This window comes from Anolis sagrei, chromosome 2 (assembly GCF_037176765.1).
Source record: "Anolis sagrei isolate rAnoSag1 chromosome 2, rAnoSag1.mat, whole genome shotgun sequence".
NCBI lineage: Eukaryota > Metazoa > Chordata > Lepidosauria > Squamata > Dactyloidae > Anolis > Anolis sagrei.
In genome coordinates this window covers 280,805,435-280,827,499 of record NC_090022.1, presented here as the reverse complement: position 1 = coordinate 280,827,499, position 22,065 = coordinate 280,805,435, and the positions used below count along the sequence as shown (strand labels likewise).

Here is a 22,065-nt window from a genome sequence, read left to right as displayed (position 1 = left end):
ACTGACCACCTTGATTAGCATTTGATAGCCTGGCAGTGCCTGGAGCAATCTTTTGTTGAGAGGTGATTAGATGTCCCTGATTGTTTTCCCTCTGCTGTTTTGCTGATTTAATTTTAGTTTTTTAATACTGGTAGCCAGATTTTGTTCATTTTCACGTTTCCTTTTTTCTGTTGAAATTGTCCACATGCTTGTGGATTTCAATGGCTTCTCTGTGTAGTCTGACATGGTGGTTGTGAGAGTGGTCCAGCATTTCTGTGTTCTCAAATAATATGCTGTGTCCAAGTTGGAACAAAATCTGGCTACCATAAGAATAATTACCAGCTCTAACAACATCTGTTATTTACTATCGCTGCATGTGTTGCATGTTTACAGGATGAACTTTTAGGTAACCCCATCTCCATTTTCTTGGCAAAAGGCAAGTGGTACCTCTGTTTTGTTCTTCCTCCTTCCACATAGATAACAAAATTCCATCTATACATGAATAATTTCAATTCATGTGGGTATATTTATTTATTTATCATGTCAGGAGCAACCAGACAGTTGTATTACATTTTTAACAAAAAAACCAAACAAACAAACAGACAAAACACAAAGTTTGCAAGCTTGGTAGTGGATTAAATGTCCTTTGACCAGTATCTGGCCATTTGGAGTGCCTCTGGTGTTGCTGCAAGGAGGTCCTCCATTGTGCATGTGGCGGGGCTCAGGTTGCATTGCAGCAGGTGGTCAGTGGTTTGCTCTTCTCCACACTCGCATGTCGTGGATTCCATTTTGTAGCTCCATTTCTTAAGCTTGGCTCTGCAACTCGTGGTGCCAGAGTACAGTCTGTTCAGCGTCTCTCAAGTCACCCAGTTTTCTGTGTGCCTGGGGGGGGGGGGTGTCTCTCATTTGGTATCAGCCATTGATTGAGGTTCTGGGTTTGAGCCTGCCACTTTTGGACTCTCGCTTGCTGGGGTGTTCCCATCTTAGAAAACTATTTCTTAGAAAACTATTTCTTGATTTAAGTCATTGATGTGCTGGCTGATACCCAAACAAGGGATGGGCTGGAGATGTGAAAGCCTTGGTCCTTTCACTATTTCGCTGCTTCCCGGTGGATGTCAGGTGGTGCAATGTCGGCTAAACAGTGTAATTTCTCCAGTGGTGTAGGACGCAGACACCCCGTGATAATGCAGCATGTCTCATTAAGAGCCACATCCACTGTTTTAGCGTGGTGAGATGTGTTCCACACTGAGCACACATACTCAGCAGCAGAGTAGCATAGCGCAAGGGCAGATGTCTTCACTGTGTCTAGTTGTGATCCCCAGGTTGTAAAAGTCAGCTTTCGTATGATATTGTTTCTAGCACCCACCTTTTCCTTGATATTCAGGCAGTGCTTCTTGTAGGTCAGAGCACGGTCCAGGGTGATTCATGTGGGTGATTTATCCTTTCTTTTAGTAGCACAACTTTCAGTATATTTGTGAAATAAGCGTAGGAAATGCAATTCAGTTAATAGTAAAAACAACCAATTAGGGTGTGGTAGCAAGATTTATAACCATAAAATAGTAAGAACTCTGCCGACAGCAATCTGTGTGTTTTGCATGGATACAGCTGCCTCCTGTCCTCTGGGATGACTGGGTTCGATTGCTGAAGCCAAAACTGCCAGAGCATGTTCTAAATTGGTCAGTCTAGACTTGTGACAGCATTTTTCTATTATTCCTTGTCATATTTCAATAGTGGTCAGGGCAACCACATCTTTCTCAAACTATCAACAGTGAAGTCATAGGTCAAAAGGACCATTTCGGATTCTGTAGCTGGATTTAATGAGTTCCTTTTTTTCTAAATCTGTTCTTCAGGATGTATTATCAATATAATATTGAATATTTGTGTAGCTCATTTCAAATGTTCAAGGTAGACTTGAGCGGAAATATTTTTCTACCTGTTCTCACTGTGTGTTTTTTGGGTGTGAGTATATTTATTTATTTATTTATTTATTTATTTATTGACAGCATTTATAGCCCGCCTTCCTCAGCCCTAAGGCGACTCAAGGCGGGTTACAGATTGGCAACAATTCAATGCCATACATTCATTAAAAACACAATTAAAACAATCAGCAATACAAAATGTATAAAAACCATTAAAAACATGTAATCACCAGTGTCGTCTTGTTAAAATCATTTCCCAATAGCATTGTCTAGCCATTCCATGTTTATTCTTCATCGTTTCATGTTTATCTATTCCGCTGCATTTCCAAAGGCTTGCTCGAAGAGCCACGTTTTTACTTTTTTTCAGAAAGTCAGGAGGGAGGGGGCCGATCTAATATCCCTGGGAAGGGAGTTCCACAGCCGAGGAGCCACCACTGAGAAGGCCCTATTTCTCATCTCTGCCAGATGTGCCTGCGAAGCAGGTGAGATTGAGAGCCGGCCTCCCCAGACGATCTTAAGCTCCTATATGGTTCTATAATCTAAGTTCAGAATGTTTGATTTTTGGAACAACTGAGAAAAGATTTCTATTGAATTTATCAACCCCTGGAGTTCATGGTAGCGTCACCCAATTAAACTAAGCTTGATTTGTTGATTGGAAGAAGTTAATATCTGGTGACCTTAACAGTTCATCACATGTACTAAATTTATTTATTTATTTATTTACTTTGCTTCTATACCGCTGTTTTCAGCCCGAAGGTGACTCACAGCGGTTCACAAGACACAGAACACAGCAGAATTCAAACACCAATATAAAACAGTTAATAACCTAATCTAATACACAATTAATACACAATTACTAAGATAACCATTCACTAGCGTCTCGTCACTAAAAACATGATCCAGATTCATCATCCATTGTTCCATTCCTATGTCATTACCAGTCTTGCACTAATTATTCGAACGCCTGCACAAATAACCAGGTCTTTACTTTTTTGCGGAAGACCATTAGAGATGGTGCTAAATTCCACTGAGTGCTACAATTAAAATGTGATAAGCCACTGTGTTCATCACATTAGGTTGGGTTAAAGTGTAGGATAGAACATACTTTGTGTATTTTAGGCGTGGGGGCCAGTATTCTTTTCAAACATTTCAGGAGGTGGTGGGGAAATGGATTTTTGATAATGATCCAGATGTTTGGCCAATTCTGTAATATGATGGCATTTGTTGCTCTCAGGTTTAGAATGAAACATTTCCCCGATTTGTGGGAGGATGAATTGTAGGAGGAGCCAAAAAGTATCCTTTTTAGGGAAAGCATTACCTTTTGCTCACCAAGTTTTTACTTTGCCAGAACAATTACTTTTTTTTAAAAAAAAATAGCCTTTCCAGGTCCTTTGCTTTGCTTTCCTTTTCTTCCCTCCCTTTTGTGATATGTCTCTGCCTTGTGTTGCATGGGAAAGCTGGGATGGAAGGATGATGATGATGATGATGATTGTTATGCCATATCCCCATGCTGTGGAGTCCTGGGAATTTTAATTTCCCAAGGTCCATGCCCTTCTCTGGATGCATCTACATTGTGAAATGAATGCAGCTGGACCTTACTTTAAATACCATAGCTCCATACTATGCAGTCCTGGGAGTTATAGTTTTCCAAGGTCCACACCCTTCTCTGTGGGGCAGCTGAGAGAGGCAGGGAGAGGGAAGGGGGAAGAGGGAGAATGTAACAGCTGACATTTCAAAGAGAGGAGTTTTCCCTCCACAAAGAACATGGGGGAGGGATGGTGGGCGGTGTCTAGCAATTACAGTGTGATGGCAAATCTACTGAGTACAACTGAGTAACACAGATATATTTAACAGTGTGATGAAGGTAGAGAAATCATCTGTTTCATTTCAAAACTGAGTCAGACTGAGCTCTACTCTGCCAAACACTTCAATGTGATGAAGTCCTTATTAATGAGCTCACATTTGCCATCTAAGGGTGACGGTGCAGAACTTTATTCACAGCTCCAAGTGGACAGAAGGGTAGATGAGTGTCAAACGTTCAATACCAGTATAGCAAGGAATTAACTAGTCAATGTGTACACTGAGTTTGCATTCATATCCTTGTACTTCATCTTTTTTACAATCATGTTTTAAAAAAAGGCAATTTTTTTAAAAAAAAAGTCTACTACAGTATAATCCATTTATATTTTTTCTTGTAAAATGTTTTGATTTATTAATAGTTAATGGCATTATCCCAATAAAAGGCAGTATAATCTGAAAAAGAGCATGTTTTATAGCATGGTCAAGGTTCATCTCTGAATTTGGATGTGAATTAGCTGGTACAGTAATGCGATTTCTGACACAAACTCCCTTAAATGTATTGGGCCTCATATCAAAATAGATAGTCAAAGAATGGTATTGTAAGTGCATGTAACAGAGGAAGGGTTTACTTTACACAAGGAGAACACATTTGTGAGTAAATGTATAGATTTGTCTCTTTAATAATTAAAGTTTAATGGGAGCCTATTTTTTTTAATAATGTTGGAATATCACATTTGTAGTACTCAAAATGTTTACGAGAAAATGCACACATGCAACAGTGAACACCCAATTAATATTTTATATGATCAGCTTGTAAAAGAAATAAACGTACATCACATGGTTATATCCACAGTCATTAATTCTTTCTCTATAGAAATATAATAAATAAAATCACATCATATGCAAATAGTTCTACTTACATCAGTACAATATACTGCACAGTTTTTGATTCATTTTTTTAGATAAACCTTTATTATGTTTCTATTCTGTGTACAACATTGCCCACACTATAAGCATGACATTGCCCACAGTAAAGGGGGAAGATAAGGCAAAACCAGCCCTCCACAATCTCTGTAACGAGTCCTTCTACTTTCATGATGACAACATTACTCATACAGAAAAATAATGAGAGCCATTCTATGACCAGAGTTTACTTGTTTTCTGTTCCAGTTAAACAGCTGGTGCTGTTCCTTTATTTTTTTAACGCTTTAAAAAAATAGTTTTTAATCTTGCATTTCTTATCAGGAAATTAGTAGATTGAAATGGATGAGCAAATTCTAAGTACAGTAGAGTCTCGCTTATCCAACCTTCGCTCATACAACATTCTGTATTCTCCAACACTGTCTGCCTCCCGCACGGATCCACAGCTGTTTCAATACATTATGATGTTTTGGTGCTAAATTCATAAATACCGTAATTACTACATAATGTTATGGTGTATTTAACTGCTTTTTCTGTTGATTTGTTGTAAAACATGATGTTTGGGTGCTTAATTTGTAAAATCATAACGTAGTCTGGAGTTTAATAGATTTTTCCTTAATCCCTCCTTATTATCCAATGTTTTTGCTTATCCAACGTTCTGCCGGCCCGTTTATGTTGGATAAGCAAGACTTTACTGTGGTGATTTGGAAAAATATAGGGTAAAATCCAGAGATTTGTGATGACAGTTGTCAATTGTTTTCTTCTTTGCTGAGCAAGATACAGTACCTGGATCAGAATCTATTCAAAACTATGGTTTTATGGACAATGCCTTATTGTATTTAAGTTGATATAAGAAGCAATAAGTGGCTGGTTGATGGCATAATGAGTGTTGCATCTTGCGCTGCAATTCTTATTCACACTTGCTTTCCTGCTTGTATCATGTTTTTAAAACGAGGAGTTTGGCACCTGTGTATTTATAATCAAGGCACATTATGTTAGGCAGGAGGGGCCGGTTAAACCCTTGTGCTGGCAGGATTGAAGACTGACAGGTTGGAAGTTCGAATCTGGGGAGAGCGCGGATGAGTTCCCTCTGTCAGCGACATCTCCCCATGCGGGGACATGAGAGAAGCCTCCCACAAGGATGGTAAAACATCAAAACATTGGGCAACATCCTTGCAGATGGCCAATTCTCTCACACCAGAAGCGACTTGCAGTTTCTCAAGTCACTCCTGACATGAAAAAAATATGTTAGACAACTCTCAGTTTCAGGTGAGTGGGTCCTTCGATGGTTTGGCTAAGTAATTTTCTGAGGTTGCCTAGAAAAATATAGAAATATCAGAACTATGAGGGGTATTTTTTAAGTAAGGTCCGTTTTGTTGTAAACACTAGTAGTTCGCATGCATACCGCAACGAGCGCATGCATCAGGGTACCGGCATGCCTTGGAAACAACTGTGCTCAGTTTCCGCTCTGTAGCTAACCTGTACGGTTCTGTTCTGTGCTTTAAAAATGTTTAAGACTATCAACTCACCCTCCGCATGTAAGGTTCGCTCAGTGATATGGTTTTTGTCAGCAAGGAACCTGCCTGCTGCAGAAATTCATCGACAGATTTGTGAAGTGTATGGTGATACTGTTATGAGTGAAAGCAAAGTGCGTAAGTGGGTACGACAATTCAAAGATGGCCGTGACAACGTCCATGATGAGGACCGCTCCGGTCGCCTTTCTTTGATTACAGTGAACTTGGTTATGAAGAGGGTATTTTAAAATTGGTTCAGAGGTATGATAAGTGTTTGAACGAACTTGGCAACTATGTCGAAAAATAGAGTGAAGTATGTACCTTCTGAAAATAAATTTACTTTTTTGAAATAATCTTTCGTTGTGTACTTATGTTCAAACGGACCTTACTTAAAAAATACCCCTCGTATTTGCTACACCAGACAACATGATTCCCGCACAAAGTTTCCCCTCACTGTTGTTGGTGGAAGAATGACAAAAGAGTAGATTCCTCTGCCTTCCCTTGTACCATAACAGGCTGCTAGGATGTGGTGCATTACATAGATATTTGAAGAATTTCTGTAGCCAAAAAGAGACACAAAGCAATCAAGGGGGTGGGGGGCAGAAATACAAATGTAGAACCACATTTTCTTGATTGCTCTCTATTATGGCGACTTTGAGGATGGCTCTTGGAATGCTAATGAAATTGGAATGTTTAGTCTGGTTCTTCTCTTCAAGTCAAAGGCAAAATTCTAATTCCATCGTAATTATTAGAGCAGAGGCAATTCTGCTTGGCTTTTAAGTATCACAGGCAATTTTCATGTTCTTGTTTGTTTAAGAACGTATTCTGCCAAAAGTGACATTCAGAGCACTTTGCAATATTAGAAATTAATGCAAAAAATGTTTTATAGTTATCATTACAAAATTATAAAACCTTATTTTCCCAGTATTGTCACAATATTCTTACAGTAACAGAGAAGACAGCTGGTGAGATTCTAACACCCTGCAGTACTTAAGAGCTTACTCTGGAATATCATCCATTGACTTCCAAGAACTATTTTATAATACAGAAATGAGAGCTCCTTTGTTCAACAGAACCAAATATTCAGACAATTTAACTATTATTCTAGCGTGTATCCGTTGCCACCTGGCCAGACTTATACAAGTAAACACTTAGTATGTGGTCCAATGTCCTTGCAACACACTTATCAGACATTCAGACAAGATATTTAGTTAAGAATACAAATGAAAATACTGCCCTTACTTTGGGAGGATTGTATGTCTTTGGGCATTCCAACTTACATTTTTTGAAAATTATTTTTAAAAATGTCTAATTCATTAAATTACTTGCTTTTTGGAGGGAAATTATGCTGTTGAAATATTAAGCAGGCATTTTAGTTCTTTCATATATTGTAAAATCTATTATATCTCCATAGCGAAAGTGGTGTGTCTTTAACATATGAATTTCAGCAGCATCAAAAGCATTAAGGAACTTTAGTGTTAGTAGTTTATATAAAATTCGAAGAATTATGTTCTCTAGGATGTCTGCACGCAGCAGGAAAAGGGAAATAATTGTGTATTGGATAAAAAAGCAATTCATAAAATTAATTGGCTTTACAGTAAAGGTAAAGGTTTACCTTGACATTAAGTCTAGTCATGTCCACCTCTGGGGGCTGGTGCTCATCTGCATTTCTAAGACGAAGAGCTGGCATTGTCCGTAGACACCTCCAAAGTCATGTGGCCAGCATGACTGCATGGAGCGCCATTACCTTCCCACAGAAGAGGTATCTATTGATCTACTCACATTTGCATGTTTTTGAACTGCTATGTTGGCAGAAGCTGGGCCTAACAGCAGGAGCTCACCCTTCTCCCTGGATTCGAACCGCCAACCTTTTGGTCAGCAAATTCAGCAGCTCAGTAGTTTAACCCACTGTGGTACCAGTTGACTTTACAGTGAACTTTATTTTGACTTTATTATTACAACAAAATGCAATGAAAAATTATCTAAAATTATGTATCTATCTTTCCTTTCTCTTTAGAGCCAAATCCATATTCACAGGAATATATTTCTTATGGATTCCCCTTATCAGATCCTCATTCCACACTTGCTTAGAAAACTAATCTTTTGAAACCACAACTTCTCACTCGTATGTGAACTATTAACAACTTTAACATCCTTCTTTCAGGGACTTTACCACTAAAATTACTTTTCACTAAATTTGAAGGTCTGCTTACAAAAGAGCATGCAGATCTGTTTTAAGGACTGTTCAGCTTTCTTGAATGGACTGAGATTAAGGGATTCTTAACGTAAGGCTGCATTTATACCAGGCAGGTTACTTGATGTAAATCTCACCCATAACAGCCCCAGATCCAGAATGTATGTACTGAACCACAGGCTGGAACTGTCATCTCATCCTCGGTGTTGCTACAGCAACCCCGTCGACCATAGTGTCCATGCTACTGGCCATCACAGTTCTGTTTTTCTGATGTCAGAAAGGACCCCCTGTGCAAGCAGCAAGGAAGGGGTTGATTCTTCCCCACCCGCTTGCAGATTAAGTAGGTGCGCCATTCTGAAATCAGGCATGAACCCAATGGCCAGGTGCTTGGGTGGAGCTCTATGGCCAGCGGGCAGCAAAGACTGCCCATCCTCTATCCCTACACTGATCAGGACAGAGAAAGGGTGATGTTGGCAGCATCCATCTGGATAGGGGATTGGGCCAAACTGAACCCAAGTCAGCTGTCCAACACTGTTGCAAAGCCCTAGGATACTTGGAAGTTTCCAGCAAACTTGGGAGTTTCCAGTCAACTCCAAAGTATCTTCTGACCTTGCCTAAAGTGGGTCAAAGCCATATTAAACCCAGAAAACCCGGGATTCTCACTGGAGGTTGCTGTGCATCATTGAGACAGACAGCGGTGAGTTCACGGTGAGTATGAGTTTTTTGGCCAGTGTAGACAAGCATAAGCTAATCAAAAAATGCATGTTCTACTGATTTAAATTGATATAAGTTTCCATCTAATCATACAAGTGGTTATGAACTACCGAACTTGTGAATTTTCTAGTATAATATAAGCAGACCATCAATATACTAAAATATACCCAGCGTTTTTGCAACTAACAGAGATTTTAGCTCTGTGAAGCTATGAAATATAAGCTTGTCTGTAAACACTATAACCAGGCTCTTTCAGTGGGAGGTCATTATAATTGATCCAGTTGTACATCTTCCTAGAGCAGTGGTTCCCAACCTCTGGGTCCCCAGGTGTTGTGGCCTACAACTGCCAGAAATCCCAGACAGTTTACCAGCTGTTGGGATCTCTGGGAATTGAAGGCCAAAACATCTGGGGTCCCACTGGTTGAGAACTACTGTCCTAGAGGATTAAGGATATGTGCTGAGTGGGTAGACACATATCCAAAGACGGACATTTTCTAGCATTCTTTGAAGCATTCTAAAGTATTTTTATCATTTGTTTTGGCAACACAAATAGTATTTCTAAATGTGGACTTAAATCCTTAAAATCCTTAAATCCTTTCTTATATATTGCACTGGATAGACTGAATCAGGTCTAGTTTCTTCGATATGGTCATCATGATTTTCTATAGGTGAGCAGATGAAGACTGGTATATGGCATGTGTTTTATATCTCAAAAACTAGAGCTGATAGGGGAAAACTGGTGCAATTTTTGGAATCAGTATGTCAAATATACCCAGAAACAGGTCTAACATTGAGGCATCAAAATGTGTGTTGGCCAGTGTTATCCACAGACTTGGCAATAAATCAATTATGAGTCGGGGACAATTGGACACAGACTATCGAAACCTTCAAGATACAGCATAGGGACCTTGCTTAAAGTTGCAGCAGTTATAACAACCTCGAATGAACAATAGATGTTAATCCTGTAATAGTCTTGAGTCTAAAATATATGATTACATACCAAATCAGAATCAATACCATCATAATTCCAATTTCTATGTATGTTGTGAAGGCCGGGTAGTGGAGAAAGTGGACAGGAAGAGACTCAAATTCTGTGAAACGTGATACTCAAAGACCATAATAGAAATAGTCTCTTGGCTTGCTCATTAATCAAAATGGAAGCTGTAGTCATACTAGTCAAGAATTTTTTAAAAAAAGGACTTGGAAAGGCAGCCCTGAAGGAACTAGATAGGCTCAAGTGCAAAGATGTATTACTGAATACCAAAGTTAGGATCATCCATGCCATAGTATTTCCAATTTTGAGTAAGATTATGAAAGCCAAATAGTGAAGAAAGCTGACAGGATGAGAAGAGACTCATAGGAATGGATTCTAGAGCAAATTATGATTGAGCTCTCATTAAAAGCTAAAATGCCTTAATAATTAACAAGAGATTGATGATGGTGGTTGTGGTGAGGCTATATGCAGAATTTTTATTAAATGTCAAGCTTTCCCCGTACAACTGGGAATCATTTTTGTTTGATTTCTGAAGAATGCTTCTGGGGAGAAAATAGTGCAACATGAAGGCTGGGATCAATTATGGTGAACTTGGATGACAGGAGCAACAGCAGCAATATTTTATGTTAAGTACTTTAAAAACTGATTATGTTACCCTCAAGTACTTCATTCAGACATTGATTTATCTTTATTATATAATCAAATGAATGGATGGTTGTAGCATTATACAATTATTTTGCTTAATTCGTACATAATTCAAACATTAGGAGTTCAGAAGTAAATTATGGGTAGACTTGGAGGCATAACTACTTCTGGGATTCTTAAATGAAACCAGATAAAGAGTTGCTTTGTAACATGAAGCCAGAATTCATGCTACCCATGCTCTATTCTGCCTTGGTCAGACCACACCTGGAATACTGTGGCCAATTCTGGGCACTGCAGTTGAAGAGAGATGTTGACAGGCTGGAATGTGTCCAGAGAAGGGGGACTAAAATGATCAAGGGTCGGGAGAACAAGCCCTATGGGGAGCAGCTCGAAGAACTGGACATGTTTAGCCTGCAGAAGAGAAGGCTGAGAGGAGACATAATGATGGCCATGTATCAATATGTGAGGGTAAGTCATAAGGAGGAGGGTTCAAGCTTGTTTTCTACTGCCCTTCAGACTAAGATGCAAAACAATGGAAAGGAGATTCCATCTGAACATGAGGAGGAACTCACTATGAGAGCTGTTCAGCAGTGGAACTCCCTGCCCCGGAGTGTGGTGGAGGCTCCCTCTTTGGAGGCTTTTGAACAGAGGCTGGATGGCCATCTGTCGGGGGTGCTTTGAATGTGATTTTCCTGCTACCTGGCAGGGGGCTGGACTGGATGGCCCATGAGGTCTCTTCCAACTCTAGGATTCTATTATTGTGAGTGTTCTAGCAAGCCTAGATCTTATGGACAAATGAAATGAAAATGTGAGGTGTCTGGCTGAATGTATATATGATTCCTGATTGCAAACATTATACTTATATCTAATATTCTGTCCCAAATAACTTAAGAATAAAAGAGAAAAATCAATGAAATTGTTCTTTTTATTGGTCCAACTTCTGTGGGGAAACATAAAACTGTGAACATCCTGGAGGACTGTATGAATTTGGAAAATATGTCATACCCACCAACAGCTGTGCATTCAATAAAATGTACATCCAACCTACTTTACTGTCTATTTTTTCAGTTGGCTTAGTGTGAGTATCTAGATTCTTGTGCAATTTTAAAATCAAATTCCAGCACAACCTTCTGTGCAGCATTTGTAGATTTTGGTCCTGACCCAAATTTCAATTGGATAAAGCTATTTGCTTGAATTGGAATTGGAGTTATTCAGACTGAATACTGTGCTCAATGGACATATTTAATTTATTGCTTATGTATATGCAAATTCATGATCTATTTCAATAAAGCAGATTCTGACTATGTGTTTTAAATGATTTTTTTTAAAATGGTGATGGAATTATGAAAGCTGTAGAAAAGAAACTGATTATTTAGAATCTAACCCAGTCATTTTCAACTCTTTTCTAAAGGACTTTAGAGTTCCCTGGAAATTATTAAAGTACACTGTCCACTTATGCAAAATATATGCATTGCAGTATATACGTCTTCACTGGAGAACATGATTTCAAAATCGGAAGGGCAAATTTTGAAGTATTACTGAATTTTACTGTGCATATTAGTTCAAAAATGCAATACTATAGAAGTTTGCATTAAATGGATACTAGAATTCACCTCCATCTCTAGGTCTACAAACACATGCAATTTTGTGCATGGCAGCAATTGGTAGCCAACATGACCAAAATGCATTCCCTTATTTTTGCTTCAGAAATTTTTAAGTACAAATTATGAAGGGTTATTGAATTCTTATTATACATATTAGTTCAAAAATGCAATACTATGGAATTTTGCATAAAAATGGATACTAGAATTCACCTCCATCTCTAGGTCTACTAATTTATTTATTTACTTTACTTATATACCGCTGTTCTCAGCCCGGGGGCGACTCACAGCGGTGTACTAACACATGTAATTTTGTGCATGGCAGCAATTGGCAGCCAACATGACCAAAATGCATTCCCTTATTTTTGCTTCAGGATCTTTTATGAGTTGGGTTCAATTGCCAGTTGAGGCAGTATGTTCAGAAGAGGCAAAAATGACCCACCTATCAAAAATATGTACATGAAACACAGGTGATAGAGCTGGAGGCAGCACCTTGCTTGTATGTAGCTGCTGTGAATGTTTACGATTGCTTAGCATGTGCATTACCCCTCTAGATATCTGAAGCTGCTTTTATTAGCACATAGAAGTTTTCAGGAGGATAATTTGATATGGAAAGATCCTGAAAAGAGTGCAAATCTGAAGAAAAGAACTGATTTAAAAGAATTTCAAAAATTGACATAGTGAAGGTTATGTTGTCGAAGGCTTTCATGGCTGGAATCACTAGGTTGCTGTGAGTTTTCTGGGTTGTATGGCCACATTAAAGTTTGTTCTCATTAGTAATATCTTGAGATTCATGAAACCTTCCAGTAAGAAAAATGGGGGTACTAAAGAAAGTTCCTGTAAGAGAAAGTCTAGAAATAGTAGATCAACTCATACTTTATGGTAGTAAAAAATTTCAACTGAATCAGAGAGCCATGCCTAAGGAAAGAAGGGTGAAGATTTTTCCAATAAGCAAAGGTAAAATATACTAATTTTATTTACATCTGAAAAGTTCTGTGCTCATTATTATTCACAATTTAAAAAGAAAAATAGCTTTTCAAATGTGCACTCACTTTGAATTTTCAAAGTGAAATAAAACAACCTTTTTTCTAATAGAAAAATATAAGATGAAGAATACTTAAAAACATACAATGTTAACCCAAAATGACCATTTCTCACACAGCTAGAAAGATCCAAAACCCCAACACTAATACAAAAAAACCCTATTGCCTTACCTTTACTTTACAATAACACTTTGATACTAGTATTTACACAGTTTGGACACTACACAGATTGTAATGTGGCAGTGGGATATCTGCTTCCTATTGAAAAATTCAGAGTGTGAATGCAAATGCTGCATTCCTGATGCTGTACTTAGTTACTTGAAACTAAGTACACGTTTCAATGGTGCATGCAGCATAACAGCTGCTTTAGGTAAGCACTGCAGTCATCTCATCGGCATGTTTGTCACACATGTGCGGATGGACAGTCGAAACTCTTATCTTGTTCACGAGTTTCAGTGATAACAATCAAAAGCTGAAGGAGCAGCAGAGTGATATGGTGAAGAACAGAGGAACCAGAATGCCAGTAGGACTTCCAGCTCTTTTGGACATGTGTGCATGTTTCAGAATGCGTACAGGCACAGATATCAGTATAAGGTGCTTTGACTGAGGCAGGGCTCTCATTGACAGAAGTAAGACCTGGTTTACAGATCAAACAGAGTAAGTCAGAGGAAAAACGTGATACAATGGAATGTACTATTTCCAAGTACATGTGAGGGAAATCCTTTCATGTTAGAAACACCTTCTTTCAAATGTTAGGGGCATGACTTCTTCCTGCAGTGTGTGCCTGTATGTGTGGTGCAGAAATGGTAACTGACCCACACATCTGCACTCTGAAGTGGAAATTCTATATTACTATATACTACTACAGCTCACAATACTTGATGCATAGGCCAAGCTATATGTTTTTCTTTCTTTTATCTGAACCTCTTGTGCTTTTCTTATACTGAAAACATTCAAAGAATGAAAGCAGGAAATGTGCCAGCATAATTCCATGGTGACCTCTACGATAGGCTTCCTACACATAGATGGTGGAAATGCTGTGTGTATGTATGTGCATGTGTCTATCTTCCTGGAAATAATGTTTCTGTGTAAATGGAATTTATTTGAAGTCCAAATTTCCTCTTCCAAAACCACTGGCAAGCAGCTGACCTGTTTACATCAGTTTCAAACACATTTGCCACAGGGACCACTTAGGAATTATCTTCGCCTTAGAGCTGTGTATTCTCTTTCCTCAAACCTTTGATTTTTTTAATGTCCAAGAACAAAACATGCATATACTTTCCCAATAAATCCTTGTACGATCTACATGCTCCCATTTTCCCCCATCCTGTCTTTTCACTGTTCAATGAATCTTTCTGTTCTGGCTGTAAAGCAGAACTTGCGTTTCTGAGATCACATTTCTTTTACAATCTGTTGTAAGAAGCAGCTAATGAAGGATGATCTGAAGTTTCAAAGAAAGCAGACAGAAGAACCATTCACATTTCCAAGACACAAAAATGACTGACCAGAGGATGCTGTCTCAGAATACATGTAAAAGGGTTAACATCATCTTGCCAAGAGAAAAGCTGCACTTGTATCACTTTTCTTTCATCTAGATTACTTTAAAGGCCATGTGGCATAGTGTGGCTAGTAAATCATTCCTGAGTTTCTGGGTTGGAAAAGACAACGTTATCCTACTTTTTGAAAGGCTGAGTCCTTAAGGAGCTTCTTTTCTGTAGCTGTCTTTGGTAGCATCCATTTGTCTATAGAGTTTCCCTGCAAAAGCAATTTGTTTTTCTCCATTTCATGCAGCAGAAAAGTGAGACCTTATAGAGTCTTCCCGTAATTGGCGGTGCTTGCCAATGTTGTATTCTTCGAGTTGGCTTCTCCTTTCAATAGTTATTTTGTATTTTTTCCTGCAGAAAATGAATGGGGAACAAAGAATAAGAAAAACTTCTCTTTCAGATAAGTCTAGAGCAGTGTTCACAAAAGAATGTCTATGAAGGAGAGCTATGCTTTTCATGGTAAATGAAATGAATGGATATTCGTGCCAGAAGATTAGAGAGTGCCTTGGGGCATTTTTGCCTCTTCTGAAAGCTAAGTCATAGTCAAAGATTTTATATAAATTGCCCACTCTTTCCCAAATTTGAAACAAAGTGCTCAAGAATTCAGTATATAATACAACAGAAATGTGATGTTTGAGCCTGCAGCTAATGAAGCTGTTTAACTATTAGTTCTCTCAGATGTTTACATCAGTAATGTGAATCATGTAGCCTTCTAGTTGTTGGACTGCAGCAAGAGCTGCAATTCAGCAATATGTAGAGGGCGACACCCCCCACCCCATGGGTCAAAATTAACCCCATAAAGTACAATCAACAAATCTAAATACTCAAAATTTACTTGTCTAATTAATTGTTGGTCTGCATAAATTCTTACATTGTGAATTGTTAGCAATATACATTGTTGTTATCTATATAAATAAAAATGTAATGTTCGTTTGTGGGATTAACAGAACTCAAAAACCACTGGACGAACTGGCACCAAATTTGGACAGCATACACCTAACAACCCAATGTATGTCCTTCACTCAAAAAATGGATTTTGTCATTTGGGAGTTGTAGTTGCTGGGATTTATAGTTCACCTACAATCAAAGAGCATTCTGAACTCCACCAATGATGGAATTGAACCAAACTTGGCACACAGTTTTCCCATGACCAACAGAAAAAACTGGAAGGGTTTGGTTGGCAGTGTCCTTTGGTTTTGGAGTTGTAGTTCACCTACATCCAGAGATCACTATGGACTCAAACAATGACGTATCTAGACCAAACTTTACATGAATACTCAATATGCCCAAATGTGAACACTGGTGGTGTTCGGAGAAAATAGAATCTTGACATTTGGGAGTTGTAGTTGCTGGGATTTATAGTTCATCTACAATCACAAAGAATTCTGAACCCCACCAACAATAGAAGTGGGCCAAAGCTCCCACACAGAACCCCCATGTGGGCCACAGCAACGCGTGGCAGGGGATGGCTAGTACAGTAATAAAAAAGCTATGTTGTTCTGTTGAGACAGCTACATAATTAAAACAGGACTATTGAGAAACTGGGGAATATCCTTGTGCTTACAACTCTGAAGTAGAAAGGAGACATGTGCACAAATCTGTTCTTACAGTTTCTTCCATTTCTTTCGTGTCTTCCATTTATTCAGAAGCATGAAACAGGAAGCCCCCTCCCCAAATGAAACTCAGCTTGACACGAAAGCCTGCTTAAAGATGACAAAATGCAAGAAGGCTTCTATAGGGACTTCATAATACTTGAAGAGCAAATACAGATTCTTGAAGAGAGAATATAGTGACCTGATTTCAAGGGGACAGGTATAGTAGATACATACATAAAGTTCTCAAACTGAACAAACCTGAAAAAGTAGAAGGCCATCAACAGTCCTGCTCCTAATAAGGCACCCACAACTATTCCTGTTACTGCTGATTCTCCAAGGCCACCTGCTTGAAAAATTAAAAAGAAGAAATAAGTAACAGCAGTTCACAATAAATATACTGAAGCTTACAAAAGCACCTAGTAAACACAGCATACTAAACAAATTGTTTCAAAAGCATTTTTATATTTTTATTATTATTTTTTGCTTTTATGGGCCAGGATCTTTTTGGTAAGTTGTACTGATATAATGAGAAGTATGCCATTTAAGTACTTTCTGGATAATTGCTTAAGAAGATACTTAGTACTGCCTTGTGCAATGCTTCCTCCATCAGGACAATGGAAGCCCAATGGGGCTAGCTATAGTGAGCATACTACGCCCTATTAAAGCAGCTCCACTGGCTTGTGACAAGTTTCCGGGCTCAATTCAAGGTGCAGGTTATCACCTATAAAGCCCTATATACTTTGGGTGCAGCCTACAGGCATCGAATTGTGCCTTGGATGTGTAAGCCACCCTGAGTCCCCTTCGGGGTGAGAAGGGCGGGGTAAAAGTAAACCAAATAAATAAATAAATAAATAAATAAAATACCTTTGTGAACAGGCATGGGCTCTGAGATCTATCAGGGAGGCCCTTCTCTTGGTCCCACCACCATTCCAAATACAGTTGATGGGGAGAGAAAGGGCCTTCTCGGTGGTGGCTCCCCGGCACTAAAATACCCTCTAGAGAAATTAGATTAGCCCCCACTCTCCAAGCCTTCAGGTCTAGCCTAAAACATGGCTTTTTAAATTGGCCTTTGACCTTGAGTAGTTTGCAATGATTGCATGTGAGGACTGATTGTTCACTCCAGGACTTTAGCTTATTAATTAAAGACAGCCAGTTTTATCCGCAGGCACTACTGCATTTTATAAATTTTAAAATGTATATGTTCAATGTGTTTACAGTTGTAAGTTTATGTTGTTATTGTTTTTATGATTATGTATTGTTTATTTTATGTGTGACACTCTGGAGTGCTTTTCTATGCCGCCCCAAGTCCCTTCAGGGAGATGGTGGTGGGGTATAAATAAAGTTTATTATTTTATTATTGTAATGCCTGAACGCAGCTTGGCTATTCCACCCAGAGGGCCAATAATTGCACAGCAAAAGTTAAAAGAGCACATTTTACCCATTGAATCTCCAGCACAACTTGATGTTTTTATCATCCTTGTGGGAGGCTTCTCTCATGTCCCTGCATGAGGAGTTGGAGCTCATCCGCCTCTCCCCGGATTCGAACCTGCGACCTGTCAGTCTTCAGTCCTGCTGGCACAGGGCTTTAACCCACTGTGCCACCGGGGTCACCGGGTGATGGGCTAGGAAAACTTCTTACCTGCATTCCTGAATGGCTATCTGGCTCCAGACCTCTGATCTTCTTCATACCAAACATATTTTGCTTCATGGTATTTTGTCTTTTTGCTCCAATAACTTTATCACAACCAGCCTAAGGACAGAAGGGCAGAGATTCTCTGCAAACCCTCCTTGGTAAGCCTATAAAGGGCCCTAGATACAATCTTTCAATCCCTGCCATAGTAGGTGTCAATAACGGCTACAGTAGTTCACAGAAAACTAGAATGAAGCCACCTACACTGTCTGCAGTTGTACTCAAATCTTCCTCCCCATGTATTTTTTCTCATCTATTGGGGGCTGGTGCATTGCAAGGTTGTTTGCATTCTCCTTGCCAATGGCTTGGGAAACATATGGAAATTGAAGCTTATACCTTGATTACATCTGTGCATAAAACTCTTCCAGCGCTATGGTGTGCCATCTAAAATACTCCTGTTGATCTGTGATTTTAAGCTTGCTCAATAAAAATGCACCAGTGAAAACTATCCATAAATCTATCCTAAGATTAATGGGCTACATATAATCAAGTCGAGTGGATGTATAGTATATCACTGCTGTCAAGATAAAGAGGTATCTATAAAACGAGCACAATCTCACAACATGGACTGCGGTCTGTTATACATTTAGAAAGAAGCTAACCACACTCAACTTACATGATTTGCAGGGTGTATTGCTTGGGTGCTCCAAACCTCTGCTGTCATCTATTCTTGGTCTGTGTTCCCAGAGATAATTTAAATTTGGAAACATTTCAAGCCGTCCCTGTTTTCCATAATAGTTCCCAATAACCTGTAAGAAGATAATATATATACATATATCTCACAAGCATCAGAATTCCACCAGTAAATGATTTCTTAAGTCATAAAACTTAATTAGCAGAAAAGAGAAATGAAATTAGAAGTCCTCATTTGTTGTTTTTCAGAAATCTCACATCCCTGACATAATGTCGAGATAGGAAAATGCACATAATAGGCATAGAGTCTACCAATTTATCTTCCAAACAGTATGTAAGGCCTCCCTGTGATTTGTAGGACTCTTTTCAGTGCAGGTGATTCCCAAGGACTTAGTCTAGTTTCCCACACCCTTTCCCTACAGTTGTAGCTGAAATTCTTGTGAAATCTTTGTTTACTTGATTTTAGTTGAGTTTTTTAAAAGCAGACTTTATATTCTAAACATCATATGATCAGATAAGGATTGCAGATGCAAACTGCTTGGACTGTGTACCATTTAGAAATTAAAGTTTTCATGACCAGTGGGAAGGAACCTGCCACATAAACAAACATTGTCACAACATAATCAAAGCGGTCTAACCATTATAATTCATGACAAGGTCAAGCCTGGCAAACTGAATGACGTCAAGAAATGTGAAAGAGAAAGAAACAAGACTCTGAAATGAGAAAGGCTTTTTAATGGAAATGGAAAGCATGTGCTAAATACACAAATGGTAGAATTATCCTGATACCATTAGACTTCCCGCTCTAGTTGTGTACTACATATGGATTTCTGCAGACATTGGGGTCGATCAGATCCTTCCTGTTCAATCTATTTTTTAGACTTTGGAATGGCATGAGGCACCCTTCAGCCTTTCCTCAGAAGTCTTGATACTTTTTTATCATCTTCATATTTTGTATGAGTTTTAGGTTTGTATGAGTCCGAGAAGCCGGACATGGCCATGGTGGTCCATGCGTTGGTTACATCCAGATTGAATTATTGCAATGCACTCTATGTGGAGCTGCTTTTAAAGATGGCCCAGAATCTGCAATTTGTACAAAGATCTGCGAGGCTTCTTACTGGAGCCAATTACAGGGAGTGCACAACGTCCCAATTAAAGAGCTCCATTGGGTGCCGATAAGTTTCTGATCCCAATTCAAGGTGCAGATTATGACCTACGAAGCCCTATACAGTTCGGGCCTTGCCTATCTTCGCGACCACATCTCACCCTAGGAATTGGCGTGGGCTCGAATATCTGCTGGGCAGGCCCTCCTCTTGCTTCCATTACTGTCACAGGCACGGCTGGTGGGGATGAGGGAGAGGGCCTTCTCGGTGGTGGCCCCCCGACTTTGGAACACCCTTCCCAGGGAGATTAGCCAAATCCCTACAATGCCCACCTTTCATAGGGACTTGAAAACCTGGATGTTCCAGCAGGTTTTTTGAGAATGAGTAATCCCCAGGCACAGTCTTTAGGTCATCAGTTAGCACTCTGTTCTGCACTTTGCCCACTTTCCCGGCCATATGATACACTGTTTGCCCTATGCCTTGACCACCCCTTTTATAGTTGACTATGCCCATTTTGTAGTCCTGGCCATTGGTTTTTGTTGAACCTTGCTTGGTGGAGTTATAATTGCAATCGGTTTACATTTTATTGTTGTGTTTTAGTAGGAGTTTTGTGTTTTAGGATGCTTTTAATTTGATCTGTCTGTATAAGTTTCTTCTTGGCAATTGAATGTTTTGCCTTATAAGTTCGAAACCACCCTGAGTCCCTTCAGGCGGTACACAAATAAAGTTTTATGTATTATTATTATTATTGTTGTTGTTGTTGTTGTTGTTGTTGTTGTTGTTGTTGTTGTTTTACAAAACTGAGTCTCATTTTACTGCATGATCAAAGCCACCATAATATTGCAAACACAATCAAAAGTCATGAGAAACTAGTACAAATCATCTGCTCTCACCAAATTATGTCAACTCACAGTTTCATAGGCTGAAATATAATATTATTTCCATAAACTTAGCCACTTATATAGCAGGTTTATGGGGAATGAAATGGTTAAGAAGAACATGTTATTGTAAAAAGATTTTTTACTGAAGATGGGTAGAATGAATTAAAAAAATTGAAAGAAAATGAAAGAACCTTAGAGAGAGAGAGAATTATAGAATCATAGAGTTGGAAGAGACCTTGTGGGCCATTCAGTCCACCCCCCTGCCAAGAAGCAGGAAAATTGCATTCAAAGAACCCCCAACGGATGGCCATCCGGCCTCTGTATAAAAGCCTCCAAAGAAAGAGCCATCACCATACTATGGGGCAGAGAGTTCCACTGCTGAACAGCTCTCACTGCTGAACAGCTCTCACAGTCAGGTGGAATCTGCTTTCCTGTATTTTGAAGCCATTGATCCGTGTCCTAGTCTCCAGGGCAGCAGAAAACAAGCCTTCTTCTTTCTCCCTATGACTTCCCCTCACAGATGTATACATGGCCATCATGTCTCCTCTCAGCCTTCTCTTCTGCAGGCTAAACATACCAAGCCTTTTGAGCCACTCCTCATAGGGCTTGTTCTCCAGACCCTTGATCATTTTAGTCGCCCCTGTCTGGACACATTCCAGCTTGTCAACATCTCTATTTAACTGCAATCCCCAGAATTGGACACAGTATTCCAGGTGTGGTCTGACCAAGGCAGAATAGAGGGGTAGCATAACTTCCCTGGACCGAGACACTATATATATGCAAGCCAAAATCCCATTGGCTTTTTTTGCCACCACCTGACATTGTTGGCTCATGTTTAACTTGTTGTCTGTCCACTTGTGTTTATATTTAAACACAGTCTAAAAGCCAACACCAAACGTAACAAACCCCTCATATTTGAAAGTCATTTGAGGCACATATATCTTCAAAGTCTTTTTTGGAGAGCAAAATTGCAATTGCACATCCCTTGCGAGAGAATACTACTATTCCATATGAAATTCACTAAGTAATCTTATAAGAATCACTTCCAATTTATTGTGAGAACGAAGTATAGTTACCAATATTCATGTCTATCACCCTTACTGGAAGAAAAGTGACAGACCAGCAACCACAACAAGTCATTATTTTGAAATTGGTCCAGAGATCTCAGTAAATCTCACAAAGCTTGACTGGGTTAAATGCTATTAGATTGACCTGGCATTCTTCAACACACTCTTTTGTTTTCCTGATCTGCACTGCACTGTTCCAGCTTAACATTTAGATTTTTATTCTTATGC

At 39.1% G+C, this 22,065-nt stretch overlaps 1 protein-coding gene across 2 annotated transcripts in view; it reads right to left on the bottom strand.

The window, feature by feature from the left end:
• Positions 1-13,239: 13,239 nt before the first annotated feature.
• Positions 13,240-22,065, bottom strand: part of NPR3 (natriuretic peptide receptor 3) — a 60,781-nt gene continuing 51,955 nt past the window's right edge. Inside the window, exons 6-8 of one of the 2 annotated variants that reach the window (XM_060761362.2) lie at positions 18,770-18,902; positions 16,722-16,806; positions 13,240-15,219 (exon numbers count right to left, since the gene is read on the bottom strand). In XM_060761362.2, coding sequence (XP_060617345.2) covers positions 15,108-15,219; positions 16,722-16,806; positions 18,770-18,902 — 330 coding nt within the window. In that variant the 3' untranslated portion in view covers positions 13,240-15,107. Of the gene's footprint in view, positions 15,220-16,721; positions 16,810-18,769; positions 18,903-22,065 lie in introns of both variants that reach the window. The other variant, XM_060761360.2, reaches the window with a different exon arrangement.